This window comes from Panulirus ornatus, chromosome 17 (assembly GCF_036320965.1).
Source record: "Panulirus ornatus isolate Po-2019 chromosome 17, ASM3632096v1, whole genome shotgun sequence".
NCBI lineage: Eukaryota > Metazoa > Arthropoda > Malacostraca > Decapoda > Palinuridae > Panulirus > Panulirus ornatus.
In genome coordinates this window covers 39,305,157-39,328,534 of record NC_092240.1, presented here as the reverse complement: position 1 = coordinate 39,328,534, position 23,378 = coordinate 39,305,157, and the positions used below count along the sequence as shown (strand labels likewise).

At 40.5% G+C, this 23,378-nt stretch overlaps 1 protein-coding gene across 2 annotated transcripts in view; it reads left to right on the top strand.

Annotated features, from left to right (window-relative positions):
- The window catches only part of LOC139754689 (hematopoietic prostaglandin D synthase-like), an 83,440-nt gene that overhangs the window by 39,936 nt on the left and 20,126 nt on the right, over positions 1–23,378 (top strand). For both annotated transcript variants that reach the window (XM_071672249.1, XM_071672251.1), the window contains exon 2: positions 12,916–13,073. In XM_071672249.1, the coding sequence (XP_071528350.1) occupies positions 12,941–13,073 (133 nt within the window). In that variant the 5' untranslated portion in view covers positions 12,916–12,940. The remainder of the gene's footprint in view (positions 1–12,915; positions 13,074–23,378) is intronic.

The window sequence follows — 23,378 nt, the reverse complement described above, 5'->3', positions numbered from 1 at the left end:
TAACTTATCCCAGTGCTCAACACACTTACAGGAAAAGAAGCTTTTTACTCCACGTCCGTACTACATCTTTCAGTTTTGGGTTACATTCCATTTGTCCTGGTAACAGTATTTTCTTATATTTCGAAAAGATGTTCGTGATTTACGTTATCGAACTGGTTCAGAATTTTGAACACTTGGATTAAGTCGCCGCGAAGTCTAGGTTTTTTTTAAGAGGGAAGAGATCCAATCGTTTTTGACCCTCTTTGTATGCCAGATTTCTAAGGGATGGGATCAATTTTGTCGCGAGTCTTTGTAATTGCTCTAAATTTTCCTCGTCTTTCAATAGTCTGGAGACCAAAATTGGACTGTATATTCAAGATGTGGTCTTACTAAAATATTTTAAAGTTTGAGAATTGTTTCTGGTGTCTTGTAATTTATGTTCCTGGCTATGAACCCTAACATTTGGTAACCATCTTTACTTGCTGCTTGACACTGTTTAGTGTACTTCAGATTGTTGCTAATGACAACTACAAGGTCCTTTTCTTCCTTTACTTTCGAGTGTTTCCGATACTTTGTAGTAGTAACGTATATTTTTGTCTCCAAAGTGTGTAACTTTACACTTGTCTATATTAAACTTCATTTGCCATCTGTCTGACCACTCTGCTAGTAAGTTACGATATCTTTGAATCATTTCGCGGTCCCGCCTATTTACAGCTCTACCTCCAAGTTTAGTATCGTCAGCAGATTTGGAGATCTGAGATATGAGACCGAATTCAGTCATTAAAGCATATTATGAAAAGAATGGGGCCTAAGACCGACCCCTGTGGCACACCACTCGTTACGTTTAGCCAATCTGAGGCTTAGCCGTTTAATACCACACGTTGCCTTCTTCCGGTAAGTCTCTGAACCATGTGCAGAGTTCTTCACCGATTCTGTGTGCTTTGAGTTTATGTAAGAGTTTCTTGTGAGGTACTTCATCGAAAGCCTTTTGGAAATCTAAATATACTACATCAGACAGTACTTTTTCGTCCCGTTTCTGATAATCAACATTACAAAATTCCAGGCAAATTTGTCAGGGAGGATCTTCTATTGCGGAAACCGTGCTGGTTGTCCAATAAATTTTTGTTCTTCTAGAAACGTGACAATTTTGTCTCGTATCATTTCATCCATCGTTTTACCTAACACTGACGTAAGGCTAATTGGGCGGTAGTTCAAGGCACACCTTTTTGTCTTCTTTGTATATATAGGAGTAACATTTGCTGGCTTACAGTCAGTTGGCAGCTGACCCTCCGAGAGAGTTTTGTTGAATATTCTTGATATGGGGTATATCAGCTGTCTTGTGACCTTTAGAATTCTTGGCACTAAGTTATCTGGGCCGTTGGACTTGTTAGGATTTAATTGGTCCAGGTATTTAAGTACTCCAGAGCTCTTTATTTCTCTGACCTTCAACTCTTCTTCATCAGATCCTTGAAACATTTTCATTGGTTGCGGTTTTTGAGATGTTTCTTCAGTTGTCAATACGGAGTTAGAATGATTTAGTAGAGTAACCATTTCCTTGTCGTCAGTAGTTAGTATGTCATATTCATGTCGTAATAGTCCAATTCCTTCTTCTAATGTCTTCTCTAGTCGTATATGTTTGAAGAATTCTGTAGGATTACTCTAAACTTTCAAGGAAATTCTATTTTCTTCCTCGCTTTACTCTGTCTTATGGCCTTCTTAAATGCTCTTTGGATTTTTATCAATTCCTGGCGATTTTCAACGGTTCCCATCGATCTGAATTTCTTATATTTCTTCTTTTGGCAAACTGATCCTTCTATTCTCCTCTTCATCCATGACGGTGTTAAAATATTGCAAGTTCTCTTCGTAATTCGTGGAACATGTTATTTTCAATCTCTAGTAGTGTGTTTTAGAATTATTCCACTTTTTCTGCACTGTGTGAACGTGGAGTTTTGTCCAATTGGTACTGCGAATTTCGTGCCCAATTTTTTCAAATTTTGCTCGCTGTTGTCATATATTTCAAAATCTAGATTTATCTTTAGTCTAATCGAACTGCGATCGCTGTTTGACAAACTCTCGCCTATTTCGCAAGAGTTGATGAAGTTTGTGTCACTGGTGAGGACAAGATCAAGTCGGTTTTTACCTCTTGTTGTTCTTTTGATTAAGTGTTCTAGAAAAGTGTCTTCACTCAGTTTCGATGGTGAGTCTCGATCTCTCTCGGTCACTTGTTAACGTGTTCCAGTTTATGTCTGGACTGTTGAAGTCTCCTGCTATCATAACCTCTTTACTGTTTACGAAAGTCTTGATTTCATTGTATAGCATCTTTTCGTTGTCTTCTTTTTTGCGTAGGAGATCTGTAAATAACGCCGAGACGTAGTTTACTTTTGAACTTGTTGATAATGTTAATATAAAAGAGAATCGTAAGTGTGTGTATCTACTTTGCTTATCTTAATGGCACTTAGATTGTTATCAACGTAGATCGTAACTCCACCACCTACCCTGTACAAGCGATCTTTCGTAAATAGTTTGTATCCAGGTATTGCTAACTAAGCGATTAAGTGTTTATCCAGAGATTGCAATAGTGTTCGGTTTTTTCAGTAACTGCGTAGGATATACGTTAATTGCGTTTCGATGATAATGCATTCGTGTATATCAAATCTATTTTCCTAGTAGGTGATATCTGGACGGACTTTGCGTCTTTCTTTTCCTGTCGGTATGATGCGTGTTTGTATTATCATTGTTAATGTCTGCGTGTGCAGCAGTGGGAGAGAGATGGTTCTCCATCTGTTTTAGGTTCGTCGCCTTACTCTGACCCTCCCCCCGCACTGGACCCTACCAGCCTTGGTCCTGAAATTTACCTGGGAGTTGACATGTACCTGACTTTTCTTTACTAATTCCTCTGTTAGTGAAGCTCCCGCTAATCCCCAATGATCCCTACCGCCAAGGTCTCATCCATCCTCTACCGCTACCCTTATAGTGGTCAAACTGGACGCCTTCTTCTATAGATCTCTTTCACTCTCAGATTCCCCCCCCCCCAACCCGCACCGACCCATCTCCCACAGATGCCCCTCCACATCCCCCAACCGTTCCCTTTCTACTAGTTTCTTCGTTAGCTGGACCGTGATTTGCTTTCCTAAGTAATTCATCGAAAAAAAGTTGGTGGTGATTGTAGTATTATTATTATTATTATTATTATTATTATTATTATTATTATTATTATTATTATTATTATCATTATCATTATTATCATTATTATTATCATTATTATCGTTATTATTATTATTATAATCATTATTATTATTATTATCATTATTAGTGGTAGTAGTGGTAGGAGTGACAGTTGTGGTGATGGTGCTTTCAGTGGTAGTGGTGGTAGTGGTACCACGGTGATGACGTTATCATTGATGATGATGGTGGTAGTTGTGGTGATAGTGATATCAGTGGTGGTGGTGGTGGTGGTAGTTGTGGTGATGGTGATATCAGTGTTGGTGGTGGTGATGGTGGTAGTTGTGGTGATGGTGACATCAGTGGTGGTGTTGGTGGTGTTGGTGGTGGTGGTAGTTGTGGTGATGATGATATCAGTGGTGGTGGTGGTGGTCGTGATAGTTGTGGTGATGGTGACATCAGTGGTGGTGTTGGTGGTGTTGGTGGTGGTAGTAGTTGTGGTGATGGTGATATCAGTGGTGGTGTTGGTGGTGGTGGTAGTTGTGCTGATGGTGATATTAGTGGTGGTGGTGGTGGTCGTGATAGTTGTCGTGATGGTGATATCAGTTGTGGTGGTGGTGGTGATGGTGATATCAGTTGTGGTGGTGGTGGTGATGGTGATATCAGTGGTGGTGGTGGTGATGGTGATATCAGTGGTGGTGGTGGTGGTGATGGTGATATCAGTGGTGGTGGTGGTGGTGATGGTGATATCAGTGGTGGTGGTGATGGTGATGGTGATATCAGTTGTGGTGGTGGTGGTGATGGTGATATCAGTGGTGGTGGTGGTGGTGGTGATGGTGATATCAGTGGTGGTGGTGGTAATGATACTGGGAAGACATCTAACAGCGTTGGTCTGAAGGCCTCACTAAATTATTCAAGCGGTAGTAACGACGCGTCGGGCAGTTTGGGTGAAGAAGGTCAGGGTTGTGATCAATACAAGCTGATGACTTACACTTATCGAGACGTCCAAGTTGATGGGCGAACACGTTGCCACACACAACATCTGCGGGCATCACAGACCTTGTGTAGCCAGAACGGCAGCTCACGCTTCCGAGAAGGTGGGAAGGGGCACCAGGGAGCGTGCTGGTGATCCTTCGGCTAGCTTAAAAGGTTCGAATCTCCTCCGTTATGGGAATGTACCAGACAAACCACTCCACCGACGAAGAAGGGCCAGCTGGTCACGAAAGAGCTTCTAGTGTGTGAGTCCGCCCGGTGCCCAGGCCTAGTGAGGTTCATGATGTAGGGTCACATTAAGTCGCGGGGTTCCAACCCTGGTGGTGGCGGTGATGTTGATGGTTGATGGTTGGATGGGTTGATGGCGGTGGTGACAGTGCTAGTGGTAGTAGCGATGGTGGTGATAGTGGTAGTGGATAGATGATGGATGGATGGTAGTAGTGGTGATAGTGCTGGTGGTGGTGGTGGTGGGGTTGATTGTGGTAATGATGATGGTGGTGGTAGTATTAGTGGTAGTAGATGGCTGGATGGGTGGATGGTGCTGGTGGCAGGTTGTCCAAGAGAGTCAGTCAGAAGGGCTCTTTCAATCATTTACTGGGCGGTAGTGACGGGCAGTGTGGATAAAGGTTAGTGATATAATCACTGGAGGCTGATGTCTTGGGGTTACTGGGAACTCCTTTTTCGTTTGAAACAGATGATGAAAGCCTTTGTCTCTCTCCTGAAGGCGTTTGAACGGCTTATTGGCTCCTCTAGGAGGAGAAGAACACACTCACTCCTTCAGCTCAGTACGCAGACCCAGGACATCTAAGGCCAACACAATCCTGTTATTCCTCAATCTAGTATTAGCTAGAAATGCCTCTCATCATTCTAAGACAGTGGGTCCCAACCTTCACCACGACATTGCTCCCTGATAAGTCTTTATAAATCTCCCTGGATCCTCTTGATTTTGTCCCCGATAACCCGTTAATATAATGAAGGAAACTGAAACGATTCCTATGAGGATCAGAACATCTTTCTCTTGATTCCGGTGACAACTAACTTTGATATGACTCGTATATCTAATCCCTTGATTTGCGCAAAATATTTATACACATCACATTAACATTTCTTGAGATAACTCAGGCTGCTTATTTTGTATATCAATGTCCGGAGTAACTCGGAGATGTGGACTACTGTCACGTAACGTGGTTCCAGTTATATCTAAGTATCATGGAGTAGGCTGAGGCCAGACATTGATTCAAAACCCGCGCACTGGCCAGGGAACAACAGAAGAGTCACATTCCCTCTGCTAGATGGCGGCAGGCGGAGAAAGAATATCATTGCACTTCTTAATTCGATCTATTTTGATTGATGTTTTATAGTCCTCACTGTAATCCCATCATATGATAACGTTTTATGAGTAGGTTTTGTTATTCAATAATTCAAAGTCTGTTATCTGATTAATCAAGAAATTAGTTATTGTGGTTAACTCTGGTCTGGCTTGTTATCGCTCTCTCATGAGCCACATGTATAGTGAGAATGTATGTGGTCTTAGAGTTATCATTTACACCTGAAGAAGGTGTTAAGATTTTCCGGTTGGTGGCTGTAGCTCACTTGACGGCCTTAATGACCCTGGCAGTTGATAGGCCTGAAGCCCAACCAATCAATCAAACATCGCTCTCTCGCTTTGGTCTTGCAGTTGGCTGATCATGGCCGTCCAGCTCCTCCACCGGTCCTCATGGGAAGTTTTGTGAGGGACTCCATGTGACTGTGTATTTAAGGGATGGTATTCTAGGTAGGCTAAGGTTAGGCTAAGTGATTCATTCTACTGTATAAATGTAAGATAAGATAGTCATATATTTACATGTTTACGTAAGCTTTGTGTTCACCTTTTGCCTTGCGGTCACAACCTAGAACTGCTTACCTTATAATTCTTCCACAACAACCTTATTACTTCAGTACTAGATTTGACTATGGTTCGTGCACATGCTTCTTGCAGTACAAAGGCACTTGCATAACTGGTTGCACGGTCACCATACTCTATTTTGTACTCTGTGTTGACGTATACAACCAACACCAGGGTACGAGGTAGCTAGTTATTACCGTGTTCCCTGTTGGTTACTATTTCCTTTCTGTCACCAGTCTGGGAGTTGGTTTCTCTCCCGAAGGCTTAAGGAATTTGGTGGAAACACGACAACTGCATAGTTCCGTTTCCTACCAACAGATAGCAACACACAAAATGTTTGTTATGCTAGCTGATTCGTGACTGATGTTTCCATCTATTTGACGCCCCGGAATATAACATTGGCATAACCGCTGTACTACCACGGGACTTGAAGCGGAAATAGTTATGTCAAAATACAAAGCAAAATTTGATATCAGATTTCTTCAATTTGATGGAAACTCTTCAAGCATTTCGTAGTCCACCTGGATACCCCTGAACATTCTTTGCCGAGGACTCAAGTCTGGGAATCATTGTTCCAGGAAATAGTCGAGGACAGACACCACGGAGCTCGCTCGAGATCCCTCGAGTAATCAATTATTCAGACAAATCAGTCCAGGAACCGTGAAGGGCCAGGCATCACCACTGACCGACTCAGAGAAGAACTCATTACTGTGTCAACACATCAGGTGTCCAGACCTGGCGAGGTTCCCAGTGTTGGTCATACTAAGCCACAGGGACTCCACCCCTGGTGGTGGTGGATAGATGGGTGGATGGATGGTCTTAGTGGCAATGATGGTGTAGTGGATGGATTCATGGTGAAGGTGGTGGTGATGATGGTGGTGGTGGTGATGATGGTGGTGGTGGTGATGGAGGAAAGGTGATGGTGGTATTGGTAGTGGTAGTGGTGGTAGCGGAGGGTAGGTGGTGATGGTGGTGGTGGTAGTAATACGTGCAGAGTAGGGTGGTTGGTGGAGGTGGTGGATGGTGGTGGTGGTAGTAGTACGTGTAGTGTAGGGTGGTTGATGATGGTGGTGGTGGTAGTAGTAATACGTGTAGTGTAGGGATGGTGGTGGTGATGGTGGTGTGGGTGAGGGGCAGTGGTAACAGTGTCCGCCACATCAGCTGGACGGTCACCTTCACACTAAGTGGTTTCCTACCTCTCCCTACTGCTTCATCCCCGACCCCCCTCCCTTCCCTCCCCTCTACCTGTTGTCTGTACTGTTCTCTCTCTCTCTCTCTCTCTCTCTCTCTCTCTCTCTCTCTCTCTCTCTCTCTCTCTCTCTCTCTCTCTCTCTCTCTCTGGTTCTGCAGTAGCATAACACAGTCAATTATACTGACAGTAAACATGCGCGCCCAAAAGGTGTAAGACAATTTGAGAAAATTGTGTAAATTATCTATTCAGAAAATTAGAAAATGCTTAGCTGATATATGTAAGTGTTGTAGCAAGTGGTAGAACAGACACCACGACTTATAACCCACAACAGATGTGTCGCAAGTGGTAGGGCGAACGAACACCACAACTCGCAACCCACAACAGATGTAAGTAATGTGTCAAGTGGTAGAGAACAACACAACTCACAACGCACAATATATGTACAGTAAGTGCTTTAGAAAGTGGCAGAGGGAAAATCACAACTCACAACCCACGGTAGATTTAAGCGCCGTGGCAAGCGGTACGGAGAACATCATAACTCACAAACCACAACGAGATGGGAAAGATATGAGTTAAGGAAGCATGGTTGTCTAAAATTTGATAAGTATGACACAAAAAGAGTCTTAATCTTTTTCCACAAAGATCTGAAGACAGAAATATACATATAGAGAGACAGAAAAATACTTCAGTAAATAACATATGTAGTGATGAGGATAGCGACCATGGAGAAGTAGCCGTCAGTGATAACAATGATCGCCCAAGATTTGCAGGAAAGAAGATGCTGATGACTTAGAGAGAATTCTAAGTGAACATAAATCAACGTAAAACTTGAAACTAAAGGACGATGGCAAGGCAGGCGGTACTAGGAGAAGGAAGCGTGTTCGATGACTAATTTAGCCGAGAAGATGTAGCAGTAACTGATGTGGTGGAAGTGTAAAAAAAAAGAAATGCTTGCAGTCAATTTCTGAGGAGAAGACGTGGATGTATGAATAATCCAGTGTTCTGCACCATAATGTTCTGTCACGATCAATACGCCCAGAAGGATATAGGAAAGCTAACTGTCGGCTCATTAACCCGGGAGTCTTGGTAGATCCGGTGAATATGAATGAGGCAACAGATGCAGATCTTACACTCCAAGGGATGACAGGGCTAGACAAGGATCTCATATCTACGAGATATAAAATATCACATGATCAAGAGTGGAAGAATGTGGAACAACATGGAAGGTATAGTGACCAAGAATGTTTACATAGATGGAGGTAAAGACACTGCATTAAAGATGATAACAGATCACAGACGGCAAAGGGAGATTAGAGTACCCAGAACTGGTACCAGAGAGAAGAGGGGACAAATAGAGACGGTGTGATGAGAGAAATACATGAAATAGATTGAATGAAAGACTAGGATTCGTTAATACCCTGAATTCAAGCCACTTAGCAGAAGTGCTCATGGCATTGGCAAAAAGTTTATCAAAACTTAACATGAAAATCAAAGAGAGACAAGAAAATTGTGAAAATGAAGAAGACATAGGAAAAACATTAGATAAATTAGATTATCAAAACATTATATAGTAATATAGAGTAGTAAACAGGGACTTCAGACTCAAAATATAATCATACTGATGATTATACAAGCGAAAATAACATCTGATTTGTCAGTGTGACAGAAACACGGGTAAAAGACCGAATTAAGAATGAAGCAGAATTCCTTGGCTATGTGACCTTCAGAGCAAATAGAGATAAAACTATACAAGGTGGAGTAACAAATTGTGTAAACACCAAGTTAGATGAAAATGATGCACTAACTTATGCCACACAAACGTCAAACAATATCGCCAAACTTACTAGTCATTAATGTATCAAACAGAATGACACACAAACCAATTAATACTCAGATGGGAAGATTAGGAGATCTATGCTATTATAAGGTTTTCTTGTCTGTTCGTCTGTAGGTCCGTCCTCAGTTGACACGCCGAGGAAGTTGCCATACACACGATGACTACCCACATTAACTTTGCCAATAATTCATCTATTTCCTTAGCAAGATTGAAATTGCTGGCTGCTGGGGTGATAAATATTCCGGAATGTTATACTACATCATTATACAGGTTACGAGGGAAGATGTTGCCGACAATATGAAAAATATGAACAGGAAAATAACAAGGGTGAGTGGTCAAACCATTGAATAATAGCGTTACGCTGTTTAGACTGTGGCAGCCAGGGAGGGAGGGATGATGGTAGTGAGGAAGGAGGTAGTGTCTAGGGAGCGGGATAAGAAGGAGAATATAGTCAGGGCAGAAAAAGGCGGACCTGACAGTCTATGATGAGGTTATCTGTAAAAAAGTATAAACCTATTTCTAGTGGTAAACAGGACAGCAAATTAAAGGCACCTCCCCTCCCGCCTTTTCCTCTGCCCAACTGCTATTCGGAAAAAGATGTGAAAAAGAAAAAATATTATGCTGTATTGTGGTAAAATACTGCCATGGAAATTTTGTAGGAAAGCGTGGAATGGAAAAAGTTCACCGTCAGTTTCATGACATCTGTTCTATGGATGAATTCTAAAGAAACAAAGGTTTAACGAGAATGCAAGATAACTTAGCTCTGCTTTCACTATTTTGTGAGGTAGTTCATTCTAGTGTTCTAGCACTCTACAAGCTAGATATCTTTTGTGTACAGTTTTTCTGTATCTCCTTCTTTTAACTTCGTATCATTATTTCAGGTCAATGAGTCTCTGCCTAAGGTGATGAAATTGAACACTTCTGTCAGGTCACCTCGGAGTCTGTCTTTGTCTACGGAGAATAATTCTATGTCTGAGTCTTTCCTCATAAGGTTTCTGTGTGAAGGGATTAGTCTCTTTTCTTTATTGACCAAGAGCATTAAGCATGTTCTACCTAAGCAAGAAGCGCCTCCGGGGCAAATTAGTAGAATATTTCAAGATACTGCAAGGATTCAGCAACGTCGATATTGAACGTTTCTTTACAGTAGCGCCAGCATTATCGACGAGAGGAAATGGATTAAAACATAGAGGTCACCGAGTTAATCTGTACTTTACGATTTATCTTTTCTTACCAGCAACATTACTGATGCATGGAATAAGCTTCCAGAAAATGTTGTTCAGAGCAACACCGTTAATATTTCTAAAATTAGGCTAGATCATCACTTGTCATTCTCCGATAGTGAATAATTCATTTAATCAGTCATCATAAAGCAGTAGTATATCATGCTACCTTCTCAGCCACTAATCTCTCCCTGGCCATGCTGCAATAACATATACGTTGATTAACCTATGTCATCTGCTTTGAGAGAGTAATCAAGAATTACTGTATTATTCTTCAACATCAGGAATGATATGAATATGGTAAGTCGAGAGGCCGGGGCTCAAGTTTATCCTTAGTATTGTCTTTGTATGAAAAATTGAAGGGATGCAAGTCGTTGGTGATGGAATGCATGACATATTCATGTTCATTCTACCTTATGACTTTTATATAAAAATTTCCTTCAGGCTTATTGATCCTGCAAGCTATTCTTTTATACCTGTTTTTTTTTGTCGGCGTGTGCCGGAGAGAGTGGAGGATGGGGAGAGAGCCTTGCTTTGCCATTCTTTTCTTCTACTACTTACAATGGGTCTTCTTTTTTTTTTTAGCGATAAGGCCAGACTACCTCACTTGGCCTTTGGGTTTGTGTGATCTGAGTATCTATGAAATTCCACACATTCTTCATCACTCCCAGAACCTTCGTCCCCTCCCCCACCTTATGACTCACTTCCACTTCCATGGTTCTATTCGCTGCCATGTCCACTCACAAATATCTGAAACACTTCACTTCCTCCAGTGTTTCTCCATTCATACTTACATGCTAACTAACTTGTCCCTCAACCGTGTTGAACCTAATAACCTTGCTTTTATTCACATTCACACTCAACTTTCTTTTTCACACACTCATCCTAACTCAGTCCCCAACCTCAGCAGTTTCTCACTCGAATCAGCCACCAGTGCTGTATCATCGTCGAACAACAACGGACTCACTTCCCAGTCCCCCTCATCCCCTACAGATAGTATACTGCCTCTAACTCCAAAACTCTTGCATTTACCTCCCTAACCACCCCATCCATAAACAAATTAAACAACCATGGTGACATCACACAAACCTGCCGCAGACCGACCTTCACTGGGAACTATCGCTCTTCTCTCCACCTATTTTAACGTCTACAGCTTCAAACTGATAGAGGCAAACTATTACAAAGGTCTCGTAGGCGGCAAATGCATCTTAACACCGATAAATGCAAAGTTTTACATATCGGGAACATAAGTGGAAAGGCGAGCTACAGTAAGAGTCCTGCTGCAATGAGAAAGGTAAACGAGGAAAAAGACGGGCGTAAAAATCTTCAGTGACCTAAAATCAAGTAAGCAGTGCAAAGAAGTACTAAAAAGAGCGAGCAAATTCATTGGATTCATTTGTCGGGCCTTGGAATTTAAGTACAGAGAAATCATCCGCACTCTTTACAGTTCATTGGTTTGTTCACATCTTGAATATTGTGTTCAGTTTTGGTCACCTTACATTATAAGGGAAACAGACTGAATGGAGAGAGTGTTGACTCAAGCTGATAAGATGATTTCCGGTTTGAGATTTAAATCCTACGAGAGAAAATCGAAAACTTGAATCTATTTCACTTAAAGAGAAGGCTAAGAGGTGATCTTGATCTCTCAAGTTACTTAAGACTTGATTCATCTGATTTCACTCGCGTTGATGGATACAAACGCTTGGGCAAACGTTTTACCTCGAATGAGGCGAAGTGCTTTTTCTTCAACAGGAATGTTAACATATGGAACGATTTGCCAATAAAAGTAATTGAAAACAGAACTACAAATACGTATAAGAATGAATTTGATAGATATTTCGTTTCAAGTTCACGACTTACATTATTTGTGCCTAAGTACTAAATATCATAATTGATATTCTATCTAATATGATCTCTAGTGTGATGTGTAGTATCAATTAGAGATATAGATTAGCGACAGGAGTAAAATATATAAACTTTTATGCTCTTTTTTTAAGAAACTTATGTAAAAGATCTATGTTTAACATGGTAAGAATATAATTAGGATGAACCTTAAAGAGCTGTTTTTCATAAAGAATTTACGACCTTAACTTTGTTTCCACATAGAAATCCTTCTAAATCTGACCTCGTTTCTCAGACACACAAAATTTCTAATTTCCGTAACTGTGGGAGACCCTCAACATCCTGACTTTTACTCCAGTCGAAAACTCTCAACATCCTAACATCTACATCTGTTAGGAACTCCTAGCATTACTGTCTCTAAATCTAACAGGCAGCCTCAGGTATTCTGAAATCTGTAACTATTACAAACCCAAACACCACAGTTTCTACGCCTGTAAAGAAGCCTCTAACATCCTGACTTGTGCAATGGTAGATGAGCCCTTATCATCTAACTTCAACAACTGTAGAAGGGTCCCAACATTCTGATTTCCGCAACTGTAGATTGAGCCCCTAACATCATGATTTCAAGAAGGGAAACTCCAACACCCTGATCCTCACACTTGTCAGAGAAACTCTACCCAAAACCTCCATAACTTGGCCTGAACATCACCACTATAATTAATGACATCCATTTCCTTCCTTTGAAACACCAGGTCTCAGTGTCTGCCTCACATTGAGAACTTTCTGATCTCTGGGTCTCCTACAGAACCTCGGTCTCCCTCGCCACCACCATGCCAGAATACACGCTCATCTACTTCAACTTCAAAGGCCGTGCGGAGATCATCCGCTGGATCTTCGAGTATGGGGACATACCTTACACCGACGAGCGTATCGCATGGGAAGACTGGCCGGAGAAGAAGAAGGGTAAGTCGTGCATAAACATACGTTCCAGTGCCACAGAAAGACACATTGTCGATCATTACGAAATGATTTATTTTTTCGATTTCTTTTACTCATGGATGGCGTTGTAATTTGTCCATTATTAGTCTCCTTTAGTAATCGTCTCAAGAAACCTGTGCATTTAGTGAGGTGTCTCTCTTGTTAATCCGCTTGTATGCTAACTGTACACTGGTAGAACATTGAAATCTGGCCTTGACCAGCGACCTCAGTGTGACCCTTGACCTCGTAACACCACCATCTTCTTTTATTTAAGACTATTGATTATGATATCCATAAAAAGCTTCACAGAAGAATTCCTTCAACTCTAGGAGGAATTTACAAGTTGATTTTTCCTTAGAATGACTCCTGACCTCTAAACATCTAGCAGATAATATCATTACTTATAATCTTGTATTTACTACACAAACCCTTGACATGTGAATGAATAGCCCTGACCCCACGTCATTCTCTGTCAAGTTGTAGGTATGTAAAGTGTCTTGGGGGCCTCCTGATCATACTCTGGATGTCCAGCTGTCAGATCCATCTAAGTATCTCACTTAGCAATAAGCTTCGAGCTTAAGTCACTCTGTACAGTGTATGAAGACAGTGTGATCAAGGGAGCAAGAGGAGGGGTATGTTCAGTGCAGCCATCATAACCATTACTCACCAGGACGTCTACATTCATCAGATCTCTTGGAAAAAATGTAATGTCTGCAGCTGTTCATTCACGAAAAATGATTTTACTAAATCATTTTACTAAACCTTCTGAATGGAGACTAAAGTTTGGCCGTATAGGTGTCAGGACATTCAAACCGTCAAGACTTACATGTTCTCTAAGCAGAGACAACTGAATTGTTATTTTCCATAAAAACTTCTCTGGCTGATATGATATTAGTATTTATTCAACATACAGTCCCAGGCTTGAAGGATTATCAGGTTATGTTGCAGCAACGAAACTACTAAAGAAACGAAAGTATTATACAGAGATGAATCTGTCATAGGCAAAGGGAAGATGTTTTTGCTTCATACCTTGACTTATTTGCCTCCCTGCCCGTCTCCTGCAGTATGAGGCCAACACAACCCTCCTTCAGCACACTTCGGTGGTGTACCACAGCTGCCGCTTCTCTCAACTTGAGGACGTGAAGCGAACCTCACCAGGCAGACCGAGATAATCATCGGTGTATTGTATGATTCTTGTTCTCATGACAGATCAGGCTCCCTAGGATTCCAGATATCTCCTCTTGTGCGACAGTTCCCCAAGCTTCAAGCAGGCTACACTGATGCATTATTGTTGAAAGATGATTAATGCGATGCTTTGTATACTTATTTTTCAGCAACAAAATAATTTTTGCGCTTCACTGAGATTATCGATCAAAATGTTTGCGACAAGGGACGTTTCAATATGATTCAGTTGAAAAAGGCAGCTTTTTCAGTTTCAGTAAGCAGAATAATAGGCTTAAAGAACTGTTTAAATTATCCATCGTTGGGTATGTTGTCGTGTGTTTGTGGTGTGTGTGTGTGTGTGTTGTGTGTGTGTGTGTGTTTGTGTGTGTGTAATCACCTACTTGCACTGTACGGGAAAGGGACTTTACACTCTTGGGGCTCCATGTCATGTTCATTCTCTACTAAGTATAACCATTAAAACTTCTGCATGCTGTCTACATATACTACATCCAATTCTAGTATATTCCATTTACTCATCACTCTTACACTATAGAATTACTCCTATACATCTTTTCTTTTTGAAGTTTCTTATCTGATTTCACGTTACAATAATATGTTCTCTGGTTGTCATATTCCTACATCGTTCATCAAACTGCTCACAGTCTGGAGCAGAGGTGTCCAGCCTTTCTCAACCAAGAGACCCCTTCCCCCTCTCAAGCAACAGTAATGGCTGATACCCAGTCCACAACGTCATAGAGAGTCAGAAACATCGTACATAAGAATTTCTTGATTCGTTTGATTTCACTTGTGATAATGGTTGTAAGCTCGTGGACAAACCTCTTTGCCTAGAATGAGGTGATTTTTTTTTTTTTTTTTTTTTTGCAGGATCGTTAACATATGGATGTTCAGTGAATGTATGAATCACAGTGAGGTGCATGAAGATTGGTTAAATGTATGTATTGTGCCATTGTATAAATGCAATGGGGACAAAGATGAGTGTTCAAACTACAGAGGTAGTAGTTTTTGTGTACCTGCTAAGGCCTATGGGAGGGTATTGATAGAGAGGGTGAACGCATGTACAGAGCATCTGACTGGGAGAGGAAAAGTGTGGTTTCAGAAATGGTAGAGGATGTGTGGATCAAGTGTTTGCTTTAAAGAATGTATGTGAGAAATACTTAGAAAAACAGATGGATTTGTATATGGCATTTATGATCTAGAAAACGCATATGATAGAGTTGAAGGAGATGACTTGTGAAATGTTGTAAGAATATACGGTGTGGTTGGAAAGCTGGCAGAAGCAGTGATAAGCTCATATCAAGGGTGTAAGGTATGTGCACTAGTAGGAAGAGAGGAGAGTGATTGGTTCCAAGGGAAGGTTGGTCTGCAGCAGGGGTATATCACCATGGTTGTTTGAGTTGTTTATGGCCGGGATGATGATGGAGGTAAATGCAAGAGTCTTAGAGAGAGAGGGGCGAGTATATAGTCATTGAGGGATGAGAAGGCCTGAGAAGTGAGTCAGTTGTTGTTCACTGTTGATACAGTGATGGCTGCAAATTCGAGTGAGAAACTGCAAAAGCTGGTGACTGGAATTGGAAGAGTGTGCGGATAGGGAAAGTTGAATGTAAACGTGAATAAAAGCAAGGTTATTGAGTTTATCAGGGTTTAAGGACAAGTTTGTAGGGGATGTGTGAACGAATGTGGCCTTTTTGTCTTTTCCTTGCGCTATCTCGCTAGAAAAGGGGGGTGGGGGTGCTATTTCCTGTTTGGCGGGGTGGCGACGAGAGTGGATGAAGTCAGCGAATATGAATATGTACATGTGTATATTTGTATATGTCTGTGAATATATATGTGCGTATACGTCGAAATGTATATATATATGTATATGTGCGTTTATGGGCGTTTATACATACATATATATATATATATATATATATATATATATATATATATATATATATATATATATATATATATATATATATATATATATATCTTTTTTCTTTTAAACTATTCGCCATTTCCCGCGTTAGCGAGGTAGCATTAAGAACAGAGGACTGGGCCTTTGAGGGAATACCCTCACCTGGCCCAATTCTCTGTTCCTTCTTTTGGAAAATTAAACAAAAAAACGAGAGGGGAGGATTTCCAGCCCCCCGCTCCCTCCCCTTTTAGTCGCCTTCTACGACACGCAGGGAATACGTGGGAAGTATTCTTAATCCCCTATCCCCAGGGATAATATATATATATATATATATATATATATATATATATATATATATATATATATATATATATATATATATATATATATATATATATATATATATATATATATATATATATACACTTTGGAAAAGAATGGCTTATGCTAATGGAAGAGGTCATGGAGATATTACCTGGCAATGTAAATTATCTTAACAGGTAACCTTAATAGATACATAAATCTTTCTGACAATATAGAGGAACTCCTTCAAAATGTTACACATATCCAGCATCTCGTTTCTTGATCATTCATGTGATAACTTCTGGTTACAAATCCTGAGACCTTAACAACTTAGTCATTGACTTTAACCTGCTCTTTTATATTGTACGTCTTTCCCTTTTACCTCCAACTGTCTTTGTCCCCAGAAGACTCGTAACCATAGAACTTCGGTTTGCTTAATTGACCATTAGATCATTTGGATATATTTATCTTTTATTCTGTCCATTTTTTTTTGATATATTATATGGGGAAAATTATTAAGAAAGAAGAAAATTCTTGGATTAAGAACAATGTCTACATCCACAAGAACCATAATGCAGGCATAACCTCTCTCATTTGCAAGTCATTGTTCTCCCAATTGACATTATAATAGTATTATCCCATCGGACCATCTACAGAATTTTGTATGGCTATTAAGACAAGGACATTCCTGCTGTGTTAGTACCTACCTCAGTCGTGTGATTCTTCTCTACATGGGAATGGTCATCTCGTCATTTGGTTTCACCATCAGAGAATTACTCTTATGTCATCGGAAGAGACATTGTTGGACTCCACCAGCCCGTGGTTGCGACACAAATGAAAGGTCACCTTTGGTAAGGTTATCCTGTTGTCAGTGGAAGAAAAGGAGTACAATCTTATTGAAGAACATCTCACCCAACAGGAGTCCTTCATTTCCCTGCTAATGACTACAGCACAACCTTGAAGCTGCAGGAGCCCCAAGAATGGAGTCCCTGGGTTATACGATAAAAACGATTCATGATCTTGAAAGAAATGGACTCCTGCAGGAGAGGCAGCTCCCGTGTTATCTTCAGGAGACTTGTGTGTGGGTTTATGGGTGGTGCTGGCTTGACTTGGGGGCTACGGGTGCTTTGTTCATTGTTTAAGAGAAGTTTGCTGAGTCCATGTGAATAGAGGGATCCCTGATTTCTAAATATATACACTTAGTACTACTTAGTTGTGCAGATTATCCATTTGCTTAATTTATATGTCCTAATTTTTTTTTTTCTATCCCTGGGGTTAGGGGAGAAAGAATACTTCCCACGTATTCCCTGCGTGTCGTAGAAGGCGACTAAAAGGGGAGGGAGCGGGGGGCTGGAAATCCTCCCCTCTTTTTTTTTTTTTTTTTTTTTTTTTTTTTTCCAAAAGAAGGAACAGAGAAGGGGGCCAGGTGAGGATATTCCCTCAAAGGCCCAGTCCTCTGATCTTAACGCTACCTCGCTGACGCGGGAAATGGCGAATAGTATGAAAGAAAGAAAGAAATATATATATATACATATATATATATATATATATATATATATATATATATATATATATATATATATATATATATATATATATATATATATGTATATATATATATATATATATATATGTATATATATAGATAGATAGATAGATATGTGTATATGAGTGTTTGGGCCATTCTTCGTTTGTTTTCTTGCGCTACCTCGCTGACGCGGGAAATGGCCTTTAAGTATAATGATAATAATTTCTTTTTTGCCGCTGTCTCCCGCGTTAGCGAGGTAGCGCAAGGAAACAGACGAAAGAATGGCCCAAACCACCATATACACATGTATATACATACACGTCCACACACGCAAATATACATACCTATACATCTCAATGTACACATATATACACACACACAGACATTTACATATATACACATGTACATAATTCATACTGTCTGCCTTTATTCATTCCCATCGCCACCTCGCTACACATGGAATAACATCCCCCCTCCCCCCTCATGTGTGCGAGGTAGCGCTAGGAAAAGACAATAAAGGCCCCATTCGTTCTCACTCAGTCTCTAGCTGTCATGTAATAATGCACCGAAACCACAGCTCCCTTCCCACATCCAGGCCCCACACAACTTTCCATGGTTTACCCCAGACGCTTCACATGCCCTGGTTCAATCCATTGACAGCACGTCGACCCCGGTATACCACATCGATCCAATTCACTCTATTCCTTGCACGCCTTTCACCCTCCTGCATGTTCAGGCCCCGATCACTCAAAATCTTTTTCACTCCATCTTTCCACCTCCAATTTGGTCTCCCACTTCTCCTCGTTCCCTCCACCTCTGACACATATATCCGCTTGGTCAATCTTTCCTCACTCATTCTCTCCATGTGACCAAACCATTTCAAAACACCCTCTTCTGCTCTCTCAACCACACTCTTTTTATTTCCACACATCTCTCTTACCCTTACATTACTTACTCGATCAAACCACCTCACACCACATATTGTCCTCAAACATCTCATGTCCAGCACATCCACCCTCCTACGCACAACTCTATCCATAGCCCACGTCTCGCAGCCACACAACATTGTTGGAGCCACTATTCCTTCAAACATACCCATTTTTGCTTTCCGAGATAATGTTCTCGACTTCCAAACATTCTATAAGGCTCCCAAAATTTTCGCCCCCTCCCCCACCCTATGATTCACTTCCGCTTCCATGGTTCCATCCGCTTCCAGATCCACTCAAAGATATATAAAACACTTTACTTCCTCCAGTTTTTCTCCGTTCAAACTTACCTCCCAATTGACTTGAACCTCAACCTTACTGTACCTAATAACCTTGCTCTTATTCACATTCACTCTCAACTTTCTTCTTTCACACACTTTACCAAACTCAGTCACCAGCTTCTGCAGTTTCTCACATGAATCAGCCACCAGCGCTGTATCATCAGCGAACAACAACTGACTCACTACTCAAGCCCTCTCATCCACAACAGACTGCATACTTGCCCCTATTTCCATTTACCTCCCTAACAACCCCATCCATAAACAAATTAAACAACTATGGAGACATCACACACCCCTGTCGCAAACCTACATTCACTGAGAACTAATCACTTTCGTCTCTTCTTACACGCACACATGCCTGACATCCTCGATAAAAACTTTTCACTGCTTCTAACAACTTGCCTCCCACACCATATATTCTTAATGCATTCCATAGAGCTTCTCTATCAACTCTATCATATGCCTTCGCCAGATCCATAAATGCTACTTACAAATCCATTTGCTTTTTTAAGTATTTCTCACATACATTCTTCAAAGCAAACACCTGATCCACACATCCTCTACCACTTCTGAAACCACACTGCTCTTCCCCAATCTGATGCTTCACCCTCTCAATCAATACCCTCCCATATAGTTTACCAGGAATACTCAACAAACTTATACCTCTGTAATTTGAGCATTCACTCTTACCCCCTTTGCCTTTGTACAATGGCACTATGCAAGCATTCCGCCAATCCTCAGGCACCTCATCATGAATCATACATACATTAAATAACCTTACCAATCAATCAACAATACAGTCACCCCCTTTTTTGATAAATCCCACTGCAATACCATCCAAACCTGCTGCCTTGCCGGCTTTCATCTTCCGCAAACTTTTACTACCTCTTCTCTGTTTACCAAATCATTTTCCATAACCCTCTCACTTTGCACACCAGCTCGACCAAAACACCCTATATCTGCCACTCTATCATCAAACACATTCAACAAACCTTCAAAATACTCACTCCATCTCCTTCTCACATCACCACTACTTGTTATCACCTCCCATTAGCCCCCTTCACTGAAGTTCCCATTTGCTCCCTTGTCTTACACACTTTATTTACCTCCTTCCAAAACATCTTTTTATTTTCCCTAAAATTTAATGATACTCTCTCACCCCAACTCTCATTTGCCCTCTTTTTCACCTCTTGCACCTTTCTCTTGACCTCCTGCCTCTTTCTTTTATATATCTCCCACTCATTTGCATTTTTCCCTGCAAAAATCGTCCAAATGCGTCTGTTTTCTCTTTCACTAATAATCTTACTTCTTCGTCCCACCACTCACTACCTTTTCTAATTAACCCACCTCCTACGCTTCTCATGCCACAAGCATCTTTTGCGCAAGCCATCACTGCTTCCCTAAATACATCCCATTCCTCCCCTATTCCCCTTACCTCCTTTGTTCTCACCTTTTTCCATTCTATACTCAGTCTCTCCTGGTACTTCCTCACACAAGTCTCCTTCCCAAGCTCACTTACTCTCACCACTCTCTTCACCCCAACATTCTCTCTTCTTTTCTGAAAACACCTACAAATCTTCACCTTCGCCTCCACAAGATAATGATCAGACAACCCTCTAGTCGCACCTCTCAGCACATTAACATCCAAAAGTCTCTCTTTCGCGCTCCTATCAATTAACACGTAATCAAATAACGCCCTCTTGCCATCTCTCCTACTTACATACGTATACTTATGTATATCTTGCTTTTTAAACCAGGTATTTCCAATCACCAGTCCTGTTTCAGGAGTAGTGCTACTCCTTCCCTTGCTCTTGTCGTCTCACTAACCCCTGATTTTACTACCAAGACATTCCCAAACCACTCTTCCCCTTTACCCTTAAGCTTCGTTTCACTCAGAGCCAAAACATCCAGGTTCCTTTCCTGAAACATACTACCTATCTCTCCTTTTTTCTCATTTTGGTTACATCCACACACATTTAGACACCCCAATCTGAGCCTTCGAGGAGGATGAGCACTCCCCGAGTGACTCCTTCTTCTGTTTCCCCTTTTAGAAAGTTAAAGTACAAGGAGGGGAGGGTTTCTGGCGCCCCGCTCCCGTCCCCTTTAGTCGCCTTCTACGACACGTGAGGAATGCGTGGGAAGTATTCTTTCTCCCCTATCCCCATGGATATATATATATATATATATATATATATATATATATATATACATATACATTGGAATGGATCACAGTTTTGATCGTGATGAAGTATATTCCTATGAGTCCACGGGGAAAATGAAACAAGATAAGTTCCCAAGTGCACTTTCATGTAATAATCACATCATTATGGGAGACACAAGAGAGAACTATAACAGTCAGTTGATATACAACGAAGAGACGTTGCTAGGACGGCATTTGGTAAACATGCGATAGTCTAAGACAGACAACGAGCGTATCATAAACTTATAATTTTACAAATGTTATCAACAATAAATTCATCTAGTTTGTATAAACTATCACTAATATTGAGCAACATGAATATAGTATAAGAACGGGACAAGAATTAAATGCCTTGTTTAATCACGTTAAAAACTATGATCATTATTTTGACTGGAGTAATGTCATCTCATTTATTAACTCTAACTCTGTTACCACGAGAAATATCATTGAATCTTCTATCATTAGATACATAAAGAATCCTAATGTTGATATTAGTGATGGTTTGAAAAAATTGGATAAATTCATTATTGATAAAATTTGTAAGATGATAAGTGCATGATACGCTCGTTTTCTGTCTTGGACAATCGCATGTTTACCAAATAGCGTCCTAGCTACGTCTCTTCGTTGTATATCAACTGACATATTTCTTTCTTGTGTCTCCCCTGATGATGTGATTGTCCAATCACATGTTTACCAAATGGCGTCCTAGCTTCGTCTCTTCGATGTATATCAAATGACTGTTATATTCCTCTCTTGTGTCTCCCCTGACGATGTGATTATTACACGAAAGTGCACTTGGGAACTTTTCGTGTTTCATTTTCCCCGTGCACTCATAGCAATATATATATATATATATATATATATATATATATATATATATATATATATATATATATATATATATATATATATATATATATATATATATATATACATATATATATATATATATATATATATATGTATATATATATATATATGTATATATATATATATATATATATATATATATATATATATATATATATATATATATATATATATATATATATATATATATAGATAGAGTGGGAGATGTAGGGTGTTTTGGTTGAGGTGGTGTGCAAAGTGAGAGGGTTAGGGAAAATGATTTGGTAAACAAAGAAGAGGTAGTAAAAGCTTTCCCGAAGATGAAAGCCGGCAAGGCAGCGGGTTTGGATGGTATTGCAGTGAAATTGATTAAAAAAGGGATGACTGTATTGTTGACTGGTTGGTAAGGTTATTTAATGTATGTATGACTCATGGTGAGGTTCCTGGGGACTGGCGGAATGCTTGCATAGTGCCATTGTACAAAGGCAAAGGGGATAAGAGGGTGTACTCAAATTACAGAGGTATAAGTTTGTTAAGTATACCTGGGAAATTATATGGGAGGGTATTGATTGAGAGGGTGAAGGCATGTACAGAGCATCAGATTGGGGAAGAGCAGTGTGGTTTTAGAAGTGGTAGAGGATGTGTGGATCAGGTGTTTGCTTTGAAAAATGCATGTGAGAAATACTTAGAAAAGCAAATGGATTTGTATGTAGCATTTATGGATCTGGAGAAGGCATATGATAGAGTTGATAGAGATGCTCTATGGAAGGTATTAAGAATATATGGTGTGGGAGGTAAGTTGTTAGAAGCAGTGAAAAGTTTTTATCGAGGATGAAAACATGTGTGCGCGTAGGAGGAAAGCGATTGGTTCTCAGCGAATGTTGGTTTGCGGCAGGGGTGCGTCATGTCTCCATGGTTGTTTTATTTTTTTATGGGTGGGGTTCTTAGGGAGGTGAATGCAAGAGTTTTGGAAAGAGGGGCAAATATGCAGTCTGTTGTGGATGAGAGAGCTTGGGAAGTGAGTCAGTTGTTGTTCGCTGATGATACAGCGCTGGTGGCTG